At 40.9% G+C, this 22524-nt stretch overlaps 2 protein-coding genes across 4 annotated transcripts in view; one reads left to right on the top strand and one right to left on the bottom strand.

The window, feature by feature from the left end:
• The window catches only part of Ifrd1 (Interferon-related developmental regulator 1), a 54983-nt gene extending 36987 nt beyond the window's left edge, over positions 1 to 17996 (bottom strand). Inside the window, exons 1-3 of the mRNA XM_071666673.1 lie at positions 17415 to 17996; positions 13167 to 13241; positions 4553 to 4679 (exon numbers count right to left, since the gene is read on the bottom strand). Coding sequence (XP_071522774.1) covers positions 4553 to 4679; positions 13167 to 13241; positions 17415 to 17466 — 254 coding nt within the window. The 5' untranslated portion in view covers positions 17467 to 17996. The remainder of the gene's footprint in view (positions 1 to 4552; positions 4680 to 13166; positions 13242 to 17414) is intronic.
• A 129-nt stretch (positions 17997 to 18125) lies between these two features.
• Gip (hydroxypyruvate isomerase-like protein Gip) overlaps positions 18126 to 22524 on the top strand; it is a 38815-nt gene continuing 34416 nt past the window's right edge. The window contains exon 1 of one of the 3 annotated variants that reach the window (XM_071666683.1): positions 18126 to 18263. The gene's annotated coding sequence lies outside the window, so the exon portion shown is untranslated. Of the gene's footprint in view, positions 18447 to 19928; positions 20068 to 22524 lie in introns of those variants that run through there. The other 2 variants (XM_071666686.1, XM_071666682.1) reach the window with 2 other exon arrangements.

Here is a 22524-nt window from a genome sequence, read left to right as displayed (position 1 = left end):
CAGCACGTCAACCCCGGTATACCACATCGCTCCAATTCAATCTATTCCTTGCCCTCCTTTCACCCTCCTGCATGTTCAGGCCCCGATCACACAAAATCTTTTTCACTCCATCTTTCCACCTCCAATTTGGTCTCCCTCTTCTCCTCGTTCCCTCCACCTCCGACACATATATCCTCTTGGTCAATCTTTCCTCACTCATTCTCTCCATGTGCCCAAACCACTTCAAAACACCCTCTTCTCCTCTCTCGACCACGCTCTTTTTATTTCCACACATCTCTCTTACCCTTACGTTACTCACTCGATCAAACCACCTCACACCACACATTGTCCTCAAACATCTCATTTCCAGCACATCCATCCTCCTGCGCACAACTCTATCCATAGCCCACGCATCGCAACCATACAACATTGTTGGAACCACTATTCCTTCAAACATACCCATTTTTGCTTTCCGAGATAATGTTCTCGACTTCCACACATTCTTCAAGGCCCCCAGAATTTTTGCCCCCTCCCCCACCCTATGATCCACTTCCGCTTCCATGGTTCCATCCGCTGCCAGATCCACTCCCAGATATCTAAATCACTTCACTTCCTCCAGTTTTTCTCCATTCAAACTCACCTCCCAACTGACTTGACCCTCAACCCTACTGTACCTAATAACCTTGCTCTTATTCACATTTACTCTTAACTTTCTTCTTCCACACACTTTACCAAACTCAGTCACCAGCTTCTGCAGTTTCTCACATGAATCAGCCACCAGCGCTGTATCATCAGCGAACAACAACTGACTCACTTCCCAAGCTCTCTCATCCCCAACAGACTTCATACTTGCCCCTCTTTCCAAAACTCTTGCATTTACCTCCCTAACAACCCCATCCATAAACAAATTAAACAACCATGGAGACATCACACACCCCTGCCGCAAACCTACATTCACTGAGAACCAATCACTTTCCTCTCTTCCTACACGTACACATGCCTTACATCCTCGATAAAAACTTTTCACTGCTTCTAACAACTTTCCTCCCACACCATACATTCTTAATACCTTCCACAGAGCATCTCTATCAACTCTATCATATGCCTTCTCCAGATCCATAAATGCTACATACAAATCCATTTGCTTTTCTAAGTATTTCTCACATACATTCTTCAAAGCAAACACCTGATCCACACATCCTCTACCACTTCTGAAACCACACTGCTCTTCCCCAATCTGATGCTCTGTACATGCCTTCACCCTCTCAATCAATACCCTCCCATATAATTTACCAGGAATACTCAACAAACTTATACCTCTGTAATTTGAGCACTCACTCTTATCCCCTTTGCCTTTGTACAATGGCACTATGCATGCATTCCGCCAATCCTCAGGCACCTCACCATGAGTCATACATACATTAAATAACCTTACCAACCAGTCAACAATACAGTCACCCCCTTTTTTAATAAATTCCACTGCAATACCATCCAAACCTGCTGCCTTGCCGGCTTTCATCTTCCGCAAAGCTTTCACTACCTCTTCTCTGTTTACCAAATCATTTTCCCTAACCCTCTCACTTTGCACACCACCTCGACCAAAACACCCTATATCTGCCACTCTATCATCAAACACATTCAACAAACCTTCAAAATACTCACTCCATCTCCTTCTCACATCACCACTACTTGTTATCACCTCCCCATTTGCGCCCTTCACTGAAGTTCCCATTTGCTCCCTTGTCTTACGCACTTTATTTACTGGTTTAAAAAGCGAGATATACATGAGTATACTTATGTAAGTAGGAGAGATGGCCAGAGAGCGTTATTGGATTACGTGTTAATTGACAGGCGTGCGAAAGAGAGACTTTTGGATGTTAATGTGCTGAGAGGTGCAACTGGAGGGATGTCTGATCATTATCTTGTGGAGGCTAAGGTGAAGATTTGTATGGGTTTTCAGAAAAGAAGAGTGAATGTTGGGGTGAAGAGGGTGGTGAGAGTAAGTGAGCTTGAGAAGGAGACCTGTGTGAGGAAGTACCAGGAGAGACTGAGTACAGAATGGAAAAAGGTGAGAACAATGGAAGCAAGGGGAGTGGGGGAGGAATGGGATGTATTTAGGGAATCAGTGATGGATTGCGCAAAAGATGCTTGTGGCATGAGAAGAGTGGGAGGTGGGTTGATTAGAAAGGGTAGTGAGTGGTGGGATGAAGAAGTAAGAGTATTAGTGAAAGAGAAGAGAGAGGCATTTGTACGATTTTTGCAGGGAAAAATGCAATTGAGTGGGAGATGTATAAAAGAAAGAGACAGGAGGTCAAGAGAAAGGTGCAAGAGGTGAAAAAAAGGGCAAATGAGAGTTGGGGTGAGAGAGTATCATTAAATTTTAGGGAGAATAAAAAGATGTTCTGGAAGGAGGTAAATAAAGTGCGTAATACATGTATATACATACATTAATTCTCCAACTCTTATGTGTAATGGAACAAAACCTCTGCACCCTATCCACAACCAGGTCCCACAGACCTTTCCACGACCTACCACAGACGTTTCACATGCCCTGGCTCAGTCCACTGATGGTACATCAATCCCTGTGTTCCACACAATTCCAATTCACTCTTTCCTGAGCATGCTTTTCACTTTCCTGCATGTTTGGGCCCTGAGCTTTCAAAATCTTTTTCATTCCATCTTTCTATCTCCAGTGTTGTCTCCCCATTCTTATATGACACGTATATCCTCTTTGTCAACCTTTTGTCACTCAATTCTCTATATGTCCAGACCATTTCGGAACACCCTCTTCAGCTCTTTCAACCACACTTTTCGTCATCACACCTCTCTCTAACCCTTTCATTAACTTACCTGATAAAACAACCTCATACCAAATACTGTCCTCAAGCATTTCATTTCTAACGCATCCACCCTTCTCTGAACAGTTTTATCTATAGCCCATACCTTACATACATATGATAATGTCCAGACTATTATTCCTTAAAACATATCCATTTTTACCTTCCCAGATAACAATCTCTCTTTCCACACATTCTTCAGTGCTTCCAGAACCTTTGCCCCTTTACTCCCCCTATCATTCACTTCTGCTTCCATGGTTCCATTTGCTGCCATATCTACAAGGTATCTGAAGCACTTCACTTCCTCCAAGTTTTTTCCATTCTCTATCATACCCTGACTAACTTGTCCCTCAAATCTGCTAAACCTAATACTGTATGGGAAAGTGGTAACAGGGTGGTGGTTTACAATGACCATCAGCCTGAGAAGAAGCAACATGATATCAGGAGTCATAGAGGTTGTGTGGAACAGGTGTCTGCTTTGAAAGTGTGTGTGAACTGCTTTGAGCAAGAGGGTGAGTTGTATGTGGTATTAAGGTCTGGAGAATACACATAACAGGACTGAGAGGTTCTTCTGGCAGAAGTACAGAAGATAAGGGGTACTTAAAAAGTTACTAAAAGCAGCAAGAAGTTTTATCAAGAAAGTTAGGCTTGTCTGCAAGTAGGGGAGTAAGGGAATGAGTAGTTTCCTGTAAAGATTAGCCTAAGTAAAGGATGTGTGAAGTCAGTACTATTTCATCAGTTATGGACAGGATGATAAGGATAAACACAAAGACTATGGAGTAAAGGAGGGTCCATAGTATTCTGGGGTCTGGGGCATGAAATATGAACCAATTCTTGTATCCAAGTGATATGGCTTTGATAGTACACCCCAGAAGCCAGGGAGAGGGTGACATGACTCATGCATAGCTTACATTCAGCAACAAAAATCTATCTTATGCACTGACTCCTTTCTTCACCATACTGTACACAACTCATCCCAAATACACCACACCTGCAAACATATTATCTAACAAATACGGCATATCTTCAAAATGCTCACTTCAACTTTTTTTTTCTTCAATATTTCTTTGTCTATTACCATTTCCTCATCAGCTCTCCTCAATGTCACTCCCATCTGTTCTCTTGCTCCCTTCAAATGTTTTACCTACTTGCAAATTATTTCCATATTCTTTCTAGTGATCACTACCCACTCATTCCTTTGCTTCATCTACCACTTTCTCTTGCACTTCTGCCAATCACTCAAATTACTACACATTCTCAGACAACCATATCCCACCTTTCACACGTCAAACAATTCACCTTGTGTAAGTTATGCTTCCCTGAATGCAGTCAACTCCCCTTTTTATCATCATTGTATGCCACTCATAAGTTATGCTTCCCTGAGTACCCTCAACTCCCTTCTTTCATCTAACATCAGCCTATGCCACTCTTCATTAAAAATGATTCTTGATCGGACTCCTGCAAAGCTTAAAACTATGCAAAAGGACTTTTTACAAGGGTGATACAAAATTCATTCTGGAATAGTTAGATAAACTAATTTATCTTCTACAGGAAAATAGGGTAAAAAGGACTTAGCACCTCCACTACTATGGTCCCTTTAGACAAAAGATTACCTGTGGGCATGGGTATCAGCTTACCATTTCCATAATTAATTCAGAAGGATTTTAAATATAGGTGCTAAAGTAGGGTATATTAAGTAAGATATAAAGAAATGTACAAACTCACATGCTACTAACCTCTTCTGCAAGGCAGTTGTGAGGGCTGTCAGTGCATTGGTGCGAGTGTGTACAGACTTCTCCAAGGCTAGATCCATAGCCTCGCGCACCTTCTGTTCATATGTCTCCATCTCTGATATTCCCTCATCTGCAAATACAGTGCTTGATTATCAGATCCAAAGACCAAATGCTTTCAGCACATAATCTAATCAACATCACCTGTTCTATCTATTCAATGTAAAAGGATACTAGACAATCCTATGTCAAAATATTATCAATACAAGAACTACAGAATAAAAACAATCTCTTCACCTTTTTATTAATTGTTCACTGTTTTCTTAGTTAAGAAGGTAGCACCACCATACATTTCAAAGTACTTGCAATATCAAGACTACTTCTATTCTAACACAAAACAACGTTCTTTGCAGATTCAAAGATACTTACATGGCATTGGCATTACTTTAACAGCAAGTACATCATATTACATCAACTTCATAACTTATTACCATGCAGGCATCTTAATTTGTAAAAAGCATATCAATAAGAAGGGAAAAAGGAAATGCCCTGATTCCTAGGTCAAGTGAAAATATTACAACAAATTTTTTTTTTTTTTTTTTTTTTTTTTTTTTTTTTTTTTTATACTTTGTCGCTGTCTCCCGCGTTTGCGAGGTAGCGCAAGGAAACAGACGAAAGAAAATGGCCCAACCCCCCCCATACACATGTACATACACACGTCCACACACACAAATATACATACCTACACAGCTTTCCATGGTTTACCCCGGACGCTTCACATGCCTTGATTCAATCCACTGACAGCACGTCAACCCCTGTATACCACATCGCTCCAATTCACTCTATTCCTTGCCCTCCTTTCACCCTCCTGCATGTTCAGGCCCCGATCACACAAAATCTTTTTCACTCCATCTTTCCACCTCCAATTTGGTCTCCCTCTTCTCCTCGTTCCCTCCACCTCCGACACATATATCCTCTTGGTCAATCTTTCCTCACTCATTCTCTCCATGTGCCCAAACCATTTCAAAACACCCTCTTCTGCTCTCTCAACCACGCTCTTTTTATTTCCACACATCTCTCTCACCCTTACGTTACTTACTCGATCAAACCACCTCACACCACACATTGTCCTCAAACATCTCATTTCCAGCACATCCATCCTCCTGCGCACAACTCTATCCATAGCCCACGCCTCGCAACCATACAACATTGTTGGAACCACTATTCCCTCAAACATACCCATTTTTGCTTTCCGGGATAATGTTCTCGACTTCCACACATTTTTCAAGGCTCCCAAAATTTTCGCCCCCTCCCCCACCCTATGATCCACTTCCGCTTCCATGGTTCCATCCGCTGACAGATCCACTCCCAGATATCTAAAACACTTCACTTCCTCCAGTTTTTCACCATTCAAACTCACCTCCCAATTGACTTGACCCTCAACCCTACTGTACCTAATAACCTTGCTCTTATTCACATTTACTCTTAACTTTCTTCTTCCACACACTTTACCAAACTCCGTCACCAGCTTCTGCAGTTTCTCACATGAATCCGCCACCAGCGCTGTATCATCAGCGAACAACAACTGACTCACTTCCCAAGCTCTCTCATCCCCAACAGACTTCATACTTGCCCCTCTTTCCAAGACTCTTGCATTTACCTCCCTAACAACCCCATCCATAAACAAATTAAACAACCATGGAGACATCACACACCCCTGCCGCAAACCTACATTCACTGAGAACCAATCACTTTCCTCTCTTCCTACACGTACACATGCCTTACATCCTCGATAAAAACTTTTCACTGCTTCTAACAACTTGCCTCCCACACCATATATTCTTAATACCTTCCACAGAGCATCTCTATCAACTCTATCATATGCCTTCTCCAGATCCATAAATGCTACATACAAATCCATTTGCTTTTCTAAGTATTTCTCACATACATTCTTCAAAGCAAACACCTGATCCACACATCCTCTACCACTTCTGAAACCACACTGCTCTTCCCCAATCTGATGCTCTGTACATGCCTTCACCCTCTCAATCAATACCCTCCCATATAATTTACCAGGAATACTCAACAAACTTATACCTCTGTAATTTGAGCACTCACTCTTATCCCCTTTGCCTTTGTACAATGGCACTATGCACGCATTCCGCCAATATTACAACAAAATACTATTCATATAAGATTTATCTATTTTTCACACAGTGCAAGGGTCACAAAGGTTATGTACATAAAATACATGTAGAAGAAAATCATCCTTATCAGTGGGTGCATCAAAGGACACTCATTTGTGTTATCATTTATTACAAGGAACTGAAAGGTTAGGCATGGAGAAAAAGATTGTATATGATTAAGTCAATCAACTACAACCATGCATTCATGCAGATGTCTGAGGAATGGTGCCAAAGGACAACATACAAAAATTCAAGAAATTATACGAGAAAGAATGCTTAAGAGATAAGGCCCCATGAGTGTGAGAACTCCCTCTACACACAAGTACATGCAATGAATTACACATAGGTAAATACAAGCGATACATTCAACCTCCCAAAACAGATCACTTTACTTTCATAAAATGTACAATAACCTTTCTTTTGACTTCTAATTTTTTTCATCACATACTTTCCTTGAAAATTTTTGAAATCTGGCCTCATGGCATTCTGTGCTTTTGAAACTAAGCTATCTCTTTTTAAACTTAGTCGCTGTCTCCCACATTAGCGAGGTAGTGCAAGGAAACAAACGAAAGAATGGCCCAACCCAACCACATACACATGTATATACATAAACGCCCACAGACGCACATAGACATACCTATACATTTCAATGTACACATTTTTTTTTTTTTTTTTTATACTTTGTCGCTGTCTCCCGCGTTTGCGAGGTAGCGCAAGGAAACAGACGAAAGAAATGGCCCAACCCCCCCCCCCATACACATGTACATACACACGTCCACACACACAAATATACATACCTACACAGCTTTCCATGGTTTACCCCAGACGCTTCACATGCCTTGATTCACTCCACTGACAGCACGTCAACCCCTGTATACCACATCGCTCCAATTCACTCTATTCCTTGCCCTCCTTACACCCTCCTGTATGTTCAGGCCCCGATCACACAAAATCTTTTTCACTCCATCTTTCCACCTCCAATTTGGTCTCCCTCTTCTCCTCGTTCCCTCCACCTCCGACACATATATCCTCTTGGTCAATCTTTCCTCACTCATTCTCTCCATGTGCCCAAACCATTTCAAAACACCCTCTTCTGCTCTCTCAACCACGCTCTTTTTATTTCCACACATCTCTCTTACCCTTACGTTACTTACTCGATCAAACCACCTCACACCACACATTGTCCTCAAACATCTCATTTCCAGCACATCCATCCTCCTGCGCACAACTCTGTCCATAGCCCACGCCTCGCAACCATACAACATTGTTGGAACCACTATTCCTTCAAACATACCCATTTTTGCTTTCCGAGATAATGTTCTCGACTTCCACACATTTTTCAAGGCTCCCAAAATTTTCGCCCCCTCCCCCACCCTATGATCCACTTCCGCTTCCATGGTTCCATCCGCTGACAGATCCACTCCCAGATATCTAAAACACTTCACTTCCTCCAGTTTTTCTCCATTCAAACTCACCTCCCAATTGACTTGACCCTCAACCCTACTGTACCTAATAACCTTGCTCTTATTCACATTTACTCTTAATTTTCTTCTTCCACACACTTTACCAAACTCAGTCACCAGCTTCTGCAGTTTCTCACATGAATCAGCCACCAGCACTGTATCATCAGCGAACAACAACTGACTCACTTCCCAAGCTCTCTCATCCCCAACAGACTTCATACTTGCCCCTCTTTCCAAAACTCTTGCATTTACCTCCCTAACAACCCCATCCATAAACAAATTAAACAACCATGGAGACATCACACACCCCTGCCGTAAACCTACATTCACTGAGAACCAATCACTTTCCTCTCTTCCTACACGTACACATGCCTTACATCCTCGATAAAAACTTTTCACTGCTTCTAACAACTTGCCTCCCACACCATATATTCTTAATACCTTCCACAGAGCATCTCTATCAACTCTATCATATGCCTTCTCCAGATCCATAAATGCTACATACAAATCCATTTGCTTTTCTAAGTATTTCTCACATACATTCTTCAAAGCAAACACCTGATCCACACATCCTCTACCACTTCTGAAACCGCACTGCTCTTCCCCAATCTGATGCTCTGTACATGCCTTCATCCTCTCAATCAATACCCTCCCATATAATTTACCAGGAATACTCAACAAACTTATACCTCTGTAATTTGAGCACTCACTCTTATCCCCTTTGCCTTTGTACAATGGCACTATGCACGCATTCCGCCAATCCTCAGGCACCTCACCATGAGTCATACATACATTAAATAACCTTACCAACCAGTCAACAATACAGTCACCCCCTTTTTTAATAAATTCCACTGCAATACCATCCAAACCTGCTGCCTTGCCGGCTTTCATCTTCCGCAAAGCTTTTACTACCTCTTCTCTGTTTACCAAATCATTTTCCCTAACCCTCTCACTTTGCACACCACCTCGACCAAAACACCCTATATCTGCCACTCTGTCATCAGACACATTCAACAGACCTTCAAAATACTCATTCCATCTCCTTCTCACATCACCACTACTTGTTATCACCTCCCCATTTACGCCCTTCACTGAAGTACCCATTTGCTCCCTTGTCTTACGCACCCTATTTACCTCCTTCCAGAACATCTTTTTATTCTCCCTAAAATTTACTGATAGTCTCTCACCCCAACTCTCATTTGCCCTTTTTTTCACCTCTTGCACCTTTCTCTTGACCTCCTGTCTCTTTCTTTTATACTTCTCCCACTCAATTGCATTTTTTCCCTGCAAAAATCGTCCAAATGCCTCTCTCTTCTCTTTCACTAATACTCTTACTTCTTCATCCCACCACTCACTACCCTTTCTAAACAGCCCACCTCCCACTCTTCTCATGCCACAAGCATCTTTTGCGCAATCCATCAATGTACACATACATTTACATATATACACATGTACATATCCACACTTGCTGACTTCATCCATTTCCATCACCACCCCGCCACACATGAAAATGGCATCCCCCTCCCCCTGCACGCATGCGAGGTAGCGCTAGGAAAAGACAACAAAGGCCACATTCGTTCACACTTAGTCTCCAGCTGTCATGTTTAATGCACCGACACCATAGCTCCCTTTCCACATCTAGGCCCCACAAAACTTTCCAATGTTTACCCCAGACACTTCACATGCCCTGGTTCAAGCCATTGACAGCACATTGACCCTGGTATCCCACACTGTTCCAATTCAGTCTATACTTTGCACGCCTTTCACCCTCCTGCATGTTCAGGCCCAAATCACTCAAAATCTTTGTCACTCCATCCTTCCACCTCCAATTTGATCTCCCACTTCTCCTCATTCCCTCCACCTCTGACACATATATCCTCTTTGTCAACCTTTCCTCACTCATTCTCTCCATCTGACCAAACCATTTCAATACACCCTCTTCTGCTCTCTCAACCACAATCTTTTTATTACCAAACATCTCTCTTACCCTTTCAATACTTACTCCATCAAACCACCTCACACCACATATTCTCAAACATTTCATTTCCAACATATCCACCCTCCTCCGTCTCGCAACCATATAACATTGTTGGAACAACTATCCCTTCGAACATATCCATTTTTGCTTTCCGAGATAATGTTCTTACCATCAACAAATTCTTCAACGCTCCCAGAACCTTCGCCCCCTCCCCCACCCTGTGACTCACTTCTGTTTCCATGGTTCCATCCGCTGCTAAATCCACTCCGATATCTAAAACACTTCACTTCTTCCAGTTTTTCTCCATTCGAACTTACCTCCCAGTTAACTTGTCCCTCAACCCTACTGAACCTAACAACCTTGCTATTATTCACATTTACTCTCAGCTTCCTTCTTTCACACACTTTACCAAACTCAGTCACCAGTTTCTGCAGTTTCTCACCCAAATCAGCCGCCAGTGCTGTATCATGAGTGAACAAAAACTGACTCGCCTCCCAAGCCCTCTCATCCACAGCAGACTTCATACTTGCCCCTCTCTCCAAAACTCTTGCATTCACCTTCCTAACAACCCCATCCATAAACAAATTTAACAACCATGGAGACGTCACACACCCCTGCCACAAACCAACATTTACCAAGAACCAATCACTTTCCTCTCTTCCTACTCATGCACATGCCTTACGTCCTTGATAAAAGCTTTTCACTGCTTCTAGCAACTTACATCCCACACCATACTTACTTAATACCTTCCACAGAGCATCTCTATCCACTCTTATCATATGCTTTCTCCAGATCCATAAATGCTACATACAAATCCATCTGCTTTTCTAAGTATTTCTCACATACATTTTTCAAAGCAAACACCTGATCCACACATCCTCTACCACTTCTGAAACCACATTGCCCTTCCCCGATCAGATGCTCAGTAAATGCCTTTACCCTCTCAATCAATACCCTCCCATATAATTTCCCAGGAATACTCAACAAACTTATACCTCTGTAATTTGAACACTCACCCTTATCCTCTTTGCCTTTATATAATGGTACTATGAATGCATTCCCCAATCCTCAGGCACCTCACCATGAACCATGCATACACTGAATATCCTTACCAACCAGTCAGCAACACAGGCACCCCCTTTTTTAATAAATTCCACTGCAATACCATCTAAACCCGCCACCTTGCTGGCTTGCATCTTCTGCAAAGCTTTCACTGCCTCTTCTCTGTTTACCAAACCAATCTCCCTGACCCTCTCACTTCGCACACCTCGACCAAAACACCCTATATCTGCCACTCTATCATTAAACACATCCAACAAATCTTCAAAATACTCACTCCATCTCCTTCTCACTTCACCACTACTTGTTATTATCTATGCATTAGCCCCCTTCAGTGATGTTCCCATTTGTTCTCTTGTCTTACGCACTTTATTTACCTCCTTCCAAAACATCTTTTTATTCTCCCTAAAATTTAACGATACCCTCTCACCCCAACTCTCATTTGCCCTCTTTTTCACCTCTTCCATCATTCTCTTAACCTCCTACCTTTCTCTTTTATACATCTCCCAGTCATTCGCACTACTTCCCTGCAAAAATCATCCAAATGCCTCTCTCTTCTCTTTCACTAACAATCTTACTTCTTTATTTCACCACTCATTATCCTTTCTAATCTGCCCACCTCCCACCTTTCTCATGCTACAAGCATCTTTTGCACAAGCCATCACTGCTTCCCCAAATACATCCCATTCCTCCCCCACTCCCCTAACTTAATTTGCTCTCACCTTTTTCCATTCTGCACTCAATCTCTCCAGGTACTTCCTCACACAAGTCTCCTTTCCAAGCTCACTAACTCTCACCACTCTCTTCACCCCAACATTCTCTCTTCTTTTCTGAAAACCTCTACAAATCTTCACCTTTGCCTCCACTAGATAATGATCAGACATCCCTCTAGTTGCCCCTCTGAGCACATTAACATCCAAAAGTCCCTCTTTCACGCATCTATCAATTAACAAGTAATCCAATAATGCTCTCTGGCCATCTCTCCTACTTACATATGTATACTTATGTATATCTCTCTTTTTAAACCAGGTATTTCCAATCACCAGTCCTTTTACAGCACACACATCTACAAGCTCTTCACCATTTGCATTTACAAGACTGAACACCCCATGTACACCAATTATATCATACCCTTAACTGCCACATTACTCACCTTCGCATTCAAATCACCCATCACTATAACCTGGTTTCGTGCATCAAAGCTGCTAATAACACTCACTCAGCTGCTCCCAAGACACTTGCCTCTCATGGCTGGGTGCATAGACACCAATAATCATCAATCTCTCTCCATCCACTTTCAGTTTTACCCATATCAATCTAAAGTTTACTTTCTTACACTCTGTCACATACTTCCTTTGCTCGTCCTCTCACCAACCCGACGTTAATCCCAAGACATTTCCAAACCACCCTTCACCTTTACCCTTGAGCTTCATTTCACTCAGAGCCAAAACTATGATGAATCATTCTATTGTAATTGCCAACTGTTTTACACATATAGTAAACCTATACTTTAATACAAAAGATACAAAGACATTCATCACATGCTGAGAATGAACATTAAATATCATGGGCACAATTCCAACTATCAATATGTACTGGCAAAAAACAGAATCAAAATAAGTGGCTATATATCACTACCTCACTGATGCGGGAAACGGCGTTCAAGTATAATATAAAAACAATATCTAAAAAATTTCATCATCATCAAATGGAAACAACATAAGATACCTGATGCAGCCAATATAAGGCTTAAAGAAAGCGTAATCTAGTAGGTCGTCATGCATCACCACACACCATTTCAACACTAAGAAAGCATTTCAGTAGCAAAGTAAAAGCTAAACGAGAATAGCACAAGTGATAACAGCCAAGTGGTCTGCATTTAAGACAAAAGCATACAAGAAAATCTTGTTAATAACCAGCATGTCAGCACATACCTTCTGTGAGTTGAGCAGTGGAGTCCGTATGGTCACTACCGACACTTGCAGTGTCCTCTTCATCACCAGCAGCACCTTTAATGAGAATTCCATTGAGAAGTTTCTCCTTTTATCACCAATACCTTAAATACTATCCCACTTTGAGTTAGGGTACAATTACCTTCTACACATAATCAACAGCTGGGTTCAACCTACCATCCCATGAATGAATGGTAAACATCTGCAACAAGCATTGTCCACAATTTGTTGTAAACAATAATGAAAAATGAATGATAATGCTGTATAGTATGTAACCAAAAAATACCTCAATTCTTTTGATTGTCTTATAATAAGAACTTAATTCTTACTTCACACAGCACCAGTCAAAAGATAAATAATGGGGAAAAAAAGTAACCTGACCATTTCAGCCAACTAACACTTTCACCAACATAAGATTCTTGGTGATGCCAAGATGAAGGTATTCCTCAATCTAAAAGGTTTAACTTTATCAAAAAGGAAAAAAAAAATTGTTGCATGAAAAAGATAAGAAAAAATGTTTAAAGATTTATGCATTTCTAATCAAACCTGAAAACTTAAAAATGCTATACAAAGCAATCAATAAAAGCTTTATCTTTCTATGCTTTCTATGTGCCTCTTGAGGAGCAATCAAAACAACTACCTCCAAAATGTAGTACTCTGCCAAGAACTTCATTTACCACCATAAGTGTGGCACAGCAACAAATTCTCATTTATGTTTGTTGGAAAACATATAACAGAAAAGTGAGCAAAGAATTGTTACAGACAAAATGAAGAGACATTAAAATAAACTGAAAAACATCTACTGTGCATCTCTTTTAACCCTTTTGCAAGGTATCTGGATTTCACTACCATTCCTCATTGTCATTTTGCCAACAAAATATGAAAATATAAAATTAGGTCTTTTATATCTATTTTTCATCCTGAAAAGCCAATGAGGTTTCCATAAATAACATAAAAATTCCTCAAAAATAACAAGGAAAATCATGACTTAAATGACAAGTTAAAAATGTGATAAGTAGCTGAATTAAATCAGTTAATGCTTTAGTATAAAAAAGGAATACAGAGGTCCCTTGCTTGATGCAACAGTAACAACCGCAGTCCTGAGTATCCACACTCAAGGTAATGAACAGGGTTCTCTTGATTTGCATGTTTGATTTACGCCACTTTCAGAACAATGCGCATGGTTCATTTACACATTTTTTTCATTTACATTGGCTTCTTTGGAATAATGTGAACATCATTGGCCAGCAGCACAGTAGTGTGGCATTGCCAGCACTGCATGAAAAGTGCACGTACATGGCATGGATTCATCCTAGAATCATGGAGTGCTACAATAAACTGTATGTTACATGCTTTTGTCCCTTGCATCATGCCACCAAAGCATCTTCTGGTACTCATGGTGAGGTTGAGATGGATACACTCGAATGCTATGAGAAATGAATGAACAGCTGATATTAAATGTACGCTTAGATTCAATTAATCAACATTATGTACTATTCGTGATAGTGCAGAAAAGATCAAAAAGTGCCAAAAGTGGAACATTGATATGTCCATCTAGGATCTCACATTCACATACTTCAATTATGGAGAGAATAGAATAAATACTATGGACATGGACTGAACACCATACTCATGAAAATGTTCCAGTCAGCATGCTTATAAGATCCAAGGCTCAGAGTATATCTGAAGGCAGTGAAAGTAGCAGCAGTAGTGAAGGTATTTCGAGCAAATTCTGGCTGGTTTGCACATTTAGGAAATCTTTTACACATCAAGATGACTGGTGAGGCTGCTTGTGTGGATGTCATCGCCACTGAAAATTTCTTGGGGCACCTCAAGACCTTCATCAAGAAAGGTGGTTAATTTCCTAAGGAGATTTTTAACATGGACATGACCAGATCATTTTGGAAAAGATTGCCTTCAAGAACATACATTTTCCATTAAAAGAGGCCTTCACTAAGATTCAAAGCTGTCAAGGATCGCCTAACACTGCATGTGGTGATGCTGGTGGTTGGGAGACAATGCTAAAGATGATTATAAGCTTAAAACAATCAAATGGTCTACCATCCAGAAAATGCCAGGGCCCTTATGGGACATGAAGCAATTTTTGCCTGTATTAACATTCTGATCAAAATGGATGGCTAACATGCAAAGTTTTCCATGATTATTTTGCTCCAAAGCTCCATGTTCAGCTGAAGGTGTACTGTGCAAAGGAGAACTCAAGTTTCCAGATACTTCTTAATGATAATACCTTTGCCCATCCACCTTCACTACAAGACCTTAACAACATCAGAGAAGCCTCTTTTCTACCAAACACTACATATCTTATCCAGTCAATGGGACAGTGTTTTTATTTACTTTCAAGGCCTACTATCTATGGAGAACATGTTTGCAAAACTTGCGAGGTTACCAACAATGATCAGATGACTATTAAGAAATTTTGGGAGTCCTTCACCACCAGTGATGCCATCATGGTCATTGAGTGAGGCTTGGAAGGAATTCATTAGTGTTTGTAAGAATGGAGTGTGGCAGAAACCCTGCCCTTAGTTCATTCATTGATTCTGTGGTTTTGAGGTCAATACTGAAGTATCAAGAACATGTGAACACAATGCTGAAATGGCAAAAGAAAAAAGTCAGCTTTTATGAAGCCCAGGTGGGCAATGTGAAGGAGTTACCAAAATTGCACAAGGAAGAGCTCTCAAATGAAGGTCTTCAACTGGAGAAGGAACACATGGAGGACATAGTAGTAAAAGGGAGGTTGAGCAAGTGCATTCTCTCACTGGCAAGAGATTTGCTGAAGCACTTCATCATAATGACCTTGCTCTTGCACCCTATCTAACAAGGATGACTCAAACACTAAATGCAGTTCTGAGGTGTCCTGAAAATCCTTGCTGACATCAAGTGCTATAAAGAAATCCACCATAAGATGATGATGGGGGATAAGCAGACAACAGGAGATTTCCTTAACATCTACCAAAGCATCAGGTGTGCTCTCTTCCAAGGACAATTTTCCCTTTCTATGTACACTGCAGGGATACTGGAACAAATGGCATTAACAGGGTTGCATTTTGTCAGCATAATGTAAAAGAAAATGCCTTTCTGTTAACCACATATCCATAAGGATTGGTGCCCATGATCCCGTTTTGTGCAAAATTTCCTTTCACAGCCTTCCAACAAATTCCATCAATACCAGGTCCTTGATTTTGACACATCAACTTGCAACATTTTGGACTCATGATACTTTAAATTCATTTTGTCCCTGTCACTCCCATGGTATTGGCAGTCCAATTTAACATAGTCTTTCAGATCCAGTTCCATATGCAATCAGGCTGTGTGCATCTGTGGGCAGAACCTTCGGCCTTATGGCAGTGGCTGGTAGTTCATTCTGACGTTCCCTGGGTTACAGCAGAAGGAATGAGGAGGGATGGAGATTAAGTAGAAAAGGCTAAAATTGAAATGTCTCAAACTGAGACATAATATAAATACGAGACTATCACACAAAACAGGAAAGGATGGGACCACTAGAATACAATATTTATAACGCAGACAAAGCTTACTGTGAGGAAACTCTTCTTTGAACATAAAAGTGTCAACCTCTAAAACAATCTAAACTTGGACATGCTCAACTTTCCAAGTGTGTCTGTTTTCAAAAGAAATGGTCAAAACTGTGGTCACGATTTAATAAATTAAAAGCGAATCTTATAACACATCTCTGGACTTGGCAAGAACAAAGCCCAGAACCAGAACAATGATGCAGATTTGATGTTACAAGCTTGCCCTTTGGAGATCAGAGCCTGTCCTCAACAGACCTTTTCTTGCCAAGGAAGGCACATTTTGGTATGCTCGCATACCAAAGTCTGTAACATTTACTGGACTAAGAAATTTTCGCCAGAATCCCTCGAGATAGTAAGCAAAATTCTGTTTCCAATTTATTCAAGTATGACCGACTTTAAACAACCACATAATTTCTGTATAACATTATCAGGAGATAGTAAGATTAGCCTTCATTACTTCTTATAAATATTTATGTAACTAGGATAAAAATTCGTAAAAAAACAATGAAAGTATTATCCCAGCTGGACACAATTACTGAGACCTACAGCCCTTGCATCAATACCTTCATCTTCAATACTGCTGTATCCCGACGAACCCTGCTACACTTCCCGGCAGGAGTCCTAGATCAGCAGCAGGGACCATAGCAGCCCAACACTACCAGAAAACATTAGTCCTCACCCTGAGTGGCCACAGCCGCAGCTGCTCTCCTCGACTTCTTCTCTCTCGGCATATTTCCCGGCACGTAGAGGTTAGTCCAGCTGGCTCTGTATCACTTCACGAAGGAAGAGTCTTGGGATTCCTAAAACAACACCAATGAATCGTCTGAGAGAAGAATGAGAAAAATTGTAGCTCTAATACCATACGCATCGTGTTCAAGCGCTGGACTGGATCGTGAATTTCACGATATGGCGGCCGGACGTGATCGTCCGTGTATCTTCTGTTGTCGTCAATCCATATTTTGTCTAATTTTTTCCATGAAACTTAATACTCTTTAATAATATTTCTTGTCATAAACTACATTACAGTTTCTTCTTTTCCTGGTACATATAAATTCTCATAAAAGAATTTAGTATGAGGTAATGTTCAGGTATACAAATTAGGTTTACATACTATAAATTGTCTCTGAAATATAATGTGTGTTTTCCTATGAAACTGTATGTACTTAAAATCGTTAAGATATGATAATTTATAGTCAAGAAAGGCCATAAGAAACAATCTTAATTCATCAATCAACAAATTTGATAATTATCGTACATGACGGCAATCGATGACGATGGTGCCAAGGTTGAACACAAGGCCAGCCAGCTAGACCGCCCAACACGACACTTATACCCAAGTTTTTGAGTTTCCGGACAATATAGTTGTACCACCAGGAAGTGTACTCCGTAGAGCTCAAGGATAATTTTCATCACGCCCTTTTCCTGTCTGGCACAAACGAAACATACTTACGAGGGTGGGGAATCATTGCAGGCGGGAGCGGGGGATTTGAATCATTCCCCTTCTAACTCCTCGATTGCGTCATCAGTGGTAAGGAAAGTGAAGTGATTATGGAACAGAAAAACTCGGTCTCGATTAATATAATTTATTCAATAGTTAAATATCCTTAAAATCAACAATATAATGATAAGAAAAATAAATCCTATGTAATTATAACCCACTGGACGTCAACCGCCATCAGCACAAAAGATTGGCGCAATCTTGGTGAACTGGGTAAGAACACTAACATATTTTTGGTGATACCTGTGTTCATCTTAAATATAATGCTTTCTGCCTTAGTTACTAGTAAACTATCGATGGCCACAAATTCGTCAAAGGATGTGCAACGGGTACACTGCACCGTACAAAGTCATCCCTTGTATGAATGGAGTCTTTTCCAAAGAACTGGATCTCAACATATGATCCAAATATGATCAAGACTCCTCGAGTTTACAGGCACATAACTCTTTTCGTAATGGGCCTTTCTTATTTATGCACCATTACACATCATATATCTATACATTCCCCCTAAATCAAGGTCAGGCCAGATAAAATAAAGATAGCACTCATTCTTCAGGAAAGGATAGACGTCTCAGTAAAATCAAAAGGAAAACATGTACACAGTCAAGGTGTGGTAGGAACGTAGTCAATAAAATTAGCCTTTGACTTATCAGTTCTCACATATTAATAGATTAGAATGGTAGCCCTCTGTAATGTTATATTTTACTGCGTGTTACAATTTCTAGCCGAATAACCTTTGAGCAGTTGATAACCATTACATCAACCCACAACGTTAGGCTACACTCAACCCTGCCGAGTGCTGCTGAGCTAGGAAAAAACACAGGTGCCACACAAGCAGCAAGTTCCCGGGAGCAGAAGCCACCGTAACTGTGACGCAACACAGATGTAACAGGGGTAACAAAGGGTTCATTAATCTATAGGGAATTGATAAGCTATTTGGTTAGGAACGCTATTACAGGTGAGGGTATACAAGGCCACGGAGAGCCACCGCACACCCAGGGGCAATCTTGTTGGGCTCTCTCTCTCTCTCTCTCTCTCTCTCTCTCTCTCTCTCTCTCTCTCTCTCTCTCTCTCTCTCTCTCTTAGAGAATCTACTAAAAGGATCCTGAATCAGGACAGCAGAAGCATCGGGAGGAACACAGGTCCCAGGCTGTGCCCACGGCAAACATTCAAGCTCCCCCTCTCCCCCATCCCGATTGAACAGGAAGTTGGCAATGTTCTCTCATTCAGTTTTTTGAAGAACTTAAAAAAGGAAAAAATCCTAAGTTAGTACATCAAAGAGTTCACAAACAAAGCAAAATGCCTTAGTAATGCAATGATGAAATAATGGCGAGCGTTTTCGTAATTCATCACGGGATCAGGTGGAGGGTTTACATGGGGTGAGTTCATATCCGCTCTCGACGGACCCAAGACCCAGGGGACAGCGTCATCCCCCACCAGTCTATACATACCTGGCAACAACCTTCCAAACAAAGGAAAATCACAGCACCAGCCGTTTTTAGCTCATAGTGAAAATGTCATGAATTAAATCAATGTATACGAAAATATTAATCAAATCTATAAAGTAACAAAAATACATTACTCGAAGTAGTATTACTCCATTCTTAATGTCACCCACCTATCTGTCCACCCTGTCTGTGTTTGTGGTACTGCAGTTCCTTCTAAAATGCATGTCATATACAGTGTTACGATAGGGTGTGAGGACGAGCATTTTAGCTCTAAATTTACGGTTGGAAGAATCGAGGGGGATTGAAAAATAAAACTCAACCCCAGGTTCTTGGACGGACCCAACAAAGTCAGTGATCCCACGTCCGCCACCCACTCAGAGCAGAAGGTAAGATAAACCACAGTCACTTGCAGTCAAGTTACAGAGGAAAACATGTCCAAAAGTTCTGGGATGAAGTCAGATCAAGTAACAATTTTTTTTCGTAAAGAAATGCCGACCAACTCCGAAATGAGAGAGGCAGAAGTCAGTGTACCTAGGCAGCCACACCTTGCCGTACCTAATTTTATAAATACCCTCCCGTACTGGTTGGTATACATCTTTATTTTTGTTCTTGGCAAGGCAGTTTATGCAATAGCATTCGTAACCCAAAACGATAGGTAGTAGTGCTCTCTGGTTAACCACGAACAATTGTTATTTACCGTCAGGAATTAAGAATACAGATGCATATCACTACATCGCATATTTAGAAGTAAAATACTGATGTTAGCAACCTCGAGTTAAACGTGTGTATCTTGTACATGAGAACTCGCCGCCTCATCGTATACGCATTCAAGGTTTAAATCTATCTGAAGCCTCTAGCTATTTCTAGAACAATAAGCTAGAGGTGGATTGGGTAAATCAACAGAAAGGTGAAGGAATACAAATAATTCATATGCATGATAACTTTGTTTTGTGTTAATGTCACTTTTTTGCTACATTAGTCTCTCTTTCCTTCCCATGGCAATTTATTTCGCTTAATGTACCCTCATCGTTCTAATATTTCAATAAATTCTTTTCATTCTTACGTCCCTGGTCATCTTGTTGAGGTTAGGCATACAAGATGTATGCAATGTAACTTCCATGGATACTAAGGTAACGTGGCGTAACGTGAATGACGGCAACAAATTATAATCTACAATATTCATACTTAGTAATTGTGATTCCTTGTTTTTTTTGGTCGATTATCTTTTCATTATTGTTAGATTTCACCAATGCTCTTCCGATCACTTCAAAGGCGCGTTGGTCTTGATAATATCCCTGGAAATATAAATTATATTACATAATCTAACCTAACTTCCAACCGTATTTAAGTTTGTAAAAGTCCGAGGCTTCAGTATTCTGGAAATTTCATTTCATTACATGATTCAGTCCTGAAAAATGAGATAACATGATGATGAGTAAATTGAGATGTATCTTTAATACGACTGCAGCTTGCAAAGCTGCGCCGCAATCAGTAGTAGGAAAATTATGAGAAGCGGAGGGGGGATTGCACTGAAGATGATGCAAACCCGCCGAAGATGACTTTCGAGCGGTTTTGATATTATATAAATATATATCTATATGTATATAATATATATATATATATATATATATATATATATATATATATATATATATATATATATATATATATATATATATATATATAATCATACTCAATCGCCGTCTCCCGCAGTAGAGAGGTAGCACAAAGAAACAGGAAAGAATGGCCCACCTCACCCACATACACACACCCGCACACGCACGTATACATACCTATACATTTCAACGTATACATACAGACATATAGATATATACACATGTACATATTCATACTTTCTGCCTTCATCCATTTACGTTGCCACCCCGCCACACATGAGATAGCATCCCCCACCCCCGCGAGGTAGCGCTGGGAAAAGACAACAAAGGCCATATTCGTTCACACTCAGTCTCTAGTCCCTTTCCACATCCAGGCCCCACAAAACTTTCCATGGTTTACCCCAGACGCTTCACATGCCTTGGTTCAATCTATTGACAGCTCGTCGACCCTGGTATACCACATCGTTCCAATTCACTCTCACCCTCCTGTATGTTCAGCCCCGATCACTCAAAATCCTTTTCACTCCATGCTTCCACCTCCAATTTAGTCTCCCGCTTCTCCGCGTTCCCTCTACCTTTGACACATATCCTCTTTGTCAATCTTTCCTCTCTCATTCTCTCCATGTGACCAAACCATTTCAACACCCTCTTCTGCTCTCTCAACCACACTCTTTCTATTACCACACATTTCTCTTACCCTTTCGTTACTTACTCGAACAAACCACCTCACACCACATTGTCCTCAAACATTTCATTTCCAACACATCCACTCTCCTCCGCACAACCATATCTATAGTCCACGCTTCGCAACCATATAACATTGTTGGAATCACTATTCCTTCAAACATACCCATTTTTGCACTTCGAGATAACGTTCTCGCCTTCCTAACATTCTTCAACGCTTCCGGAACCTTCGACCCCTCCCCCACCCTGTGACTCACTTCCACTTCCATGGTTCCATCTAAAACACTTCACTTCCTCCAGTTTTTCTCCAATCAAACTTACCTCCCAGTTAACGTGTCCCTCAACCCTACTGAACCTAATAACCTTGCTCTTATTCACATTTACTCTCAGCTTTCTTCTTTCACATACTTTACCAAACTCAGTCACCAGCTTCTGCAGTTTCTCACCTGAATCACCCACCAGCGTTGTATCATTCGCGAACAAATGACTCACTTCCCAAGCCCTTTCATCCACAACAGACTGTATACTTGCCCCTCTCTCCAA

Source organism: Panulirus ornatus, chromosome 11 (genome assembly GCF_036320965.1).
Source record: "Panulirus ornatus isolate Po-2019 chromosome 11, ASM3632096v1, whole genome shotgun sequence".
Taxonomy (NCBI): domain Eukaryota; kingdom Metazoa; phylum Arthropoda; class Malacostraca; order Decapoda; family Palinuridae; genus Panulirus; species Panulirus ornatus.
The sequence above is the reverse complement of the archived record's forward strand: the minus strand, read 5'-3'. Positions and strand labels throughout refer to the sequence as shown.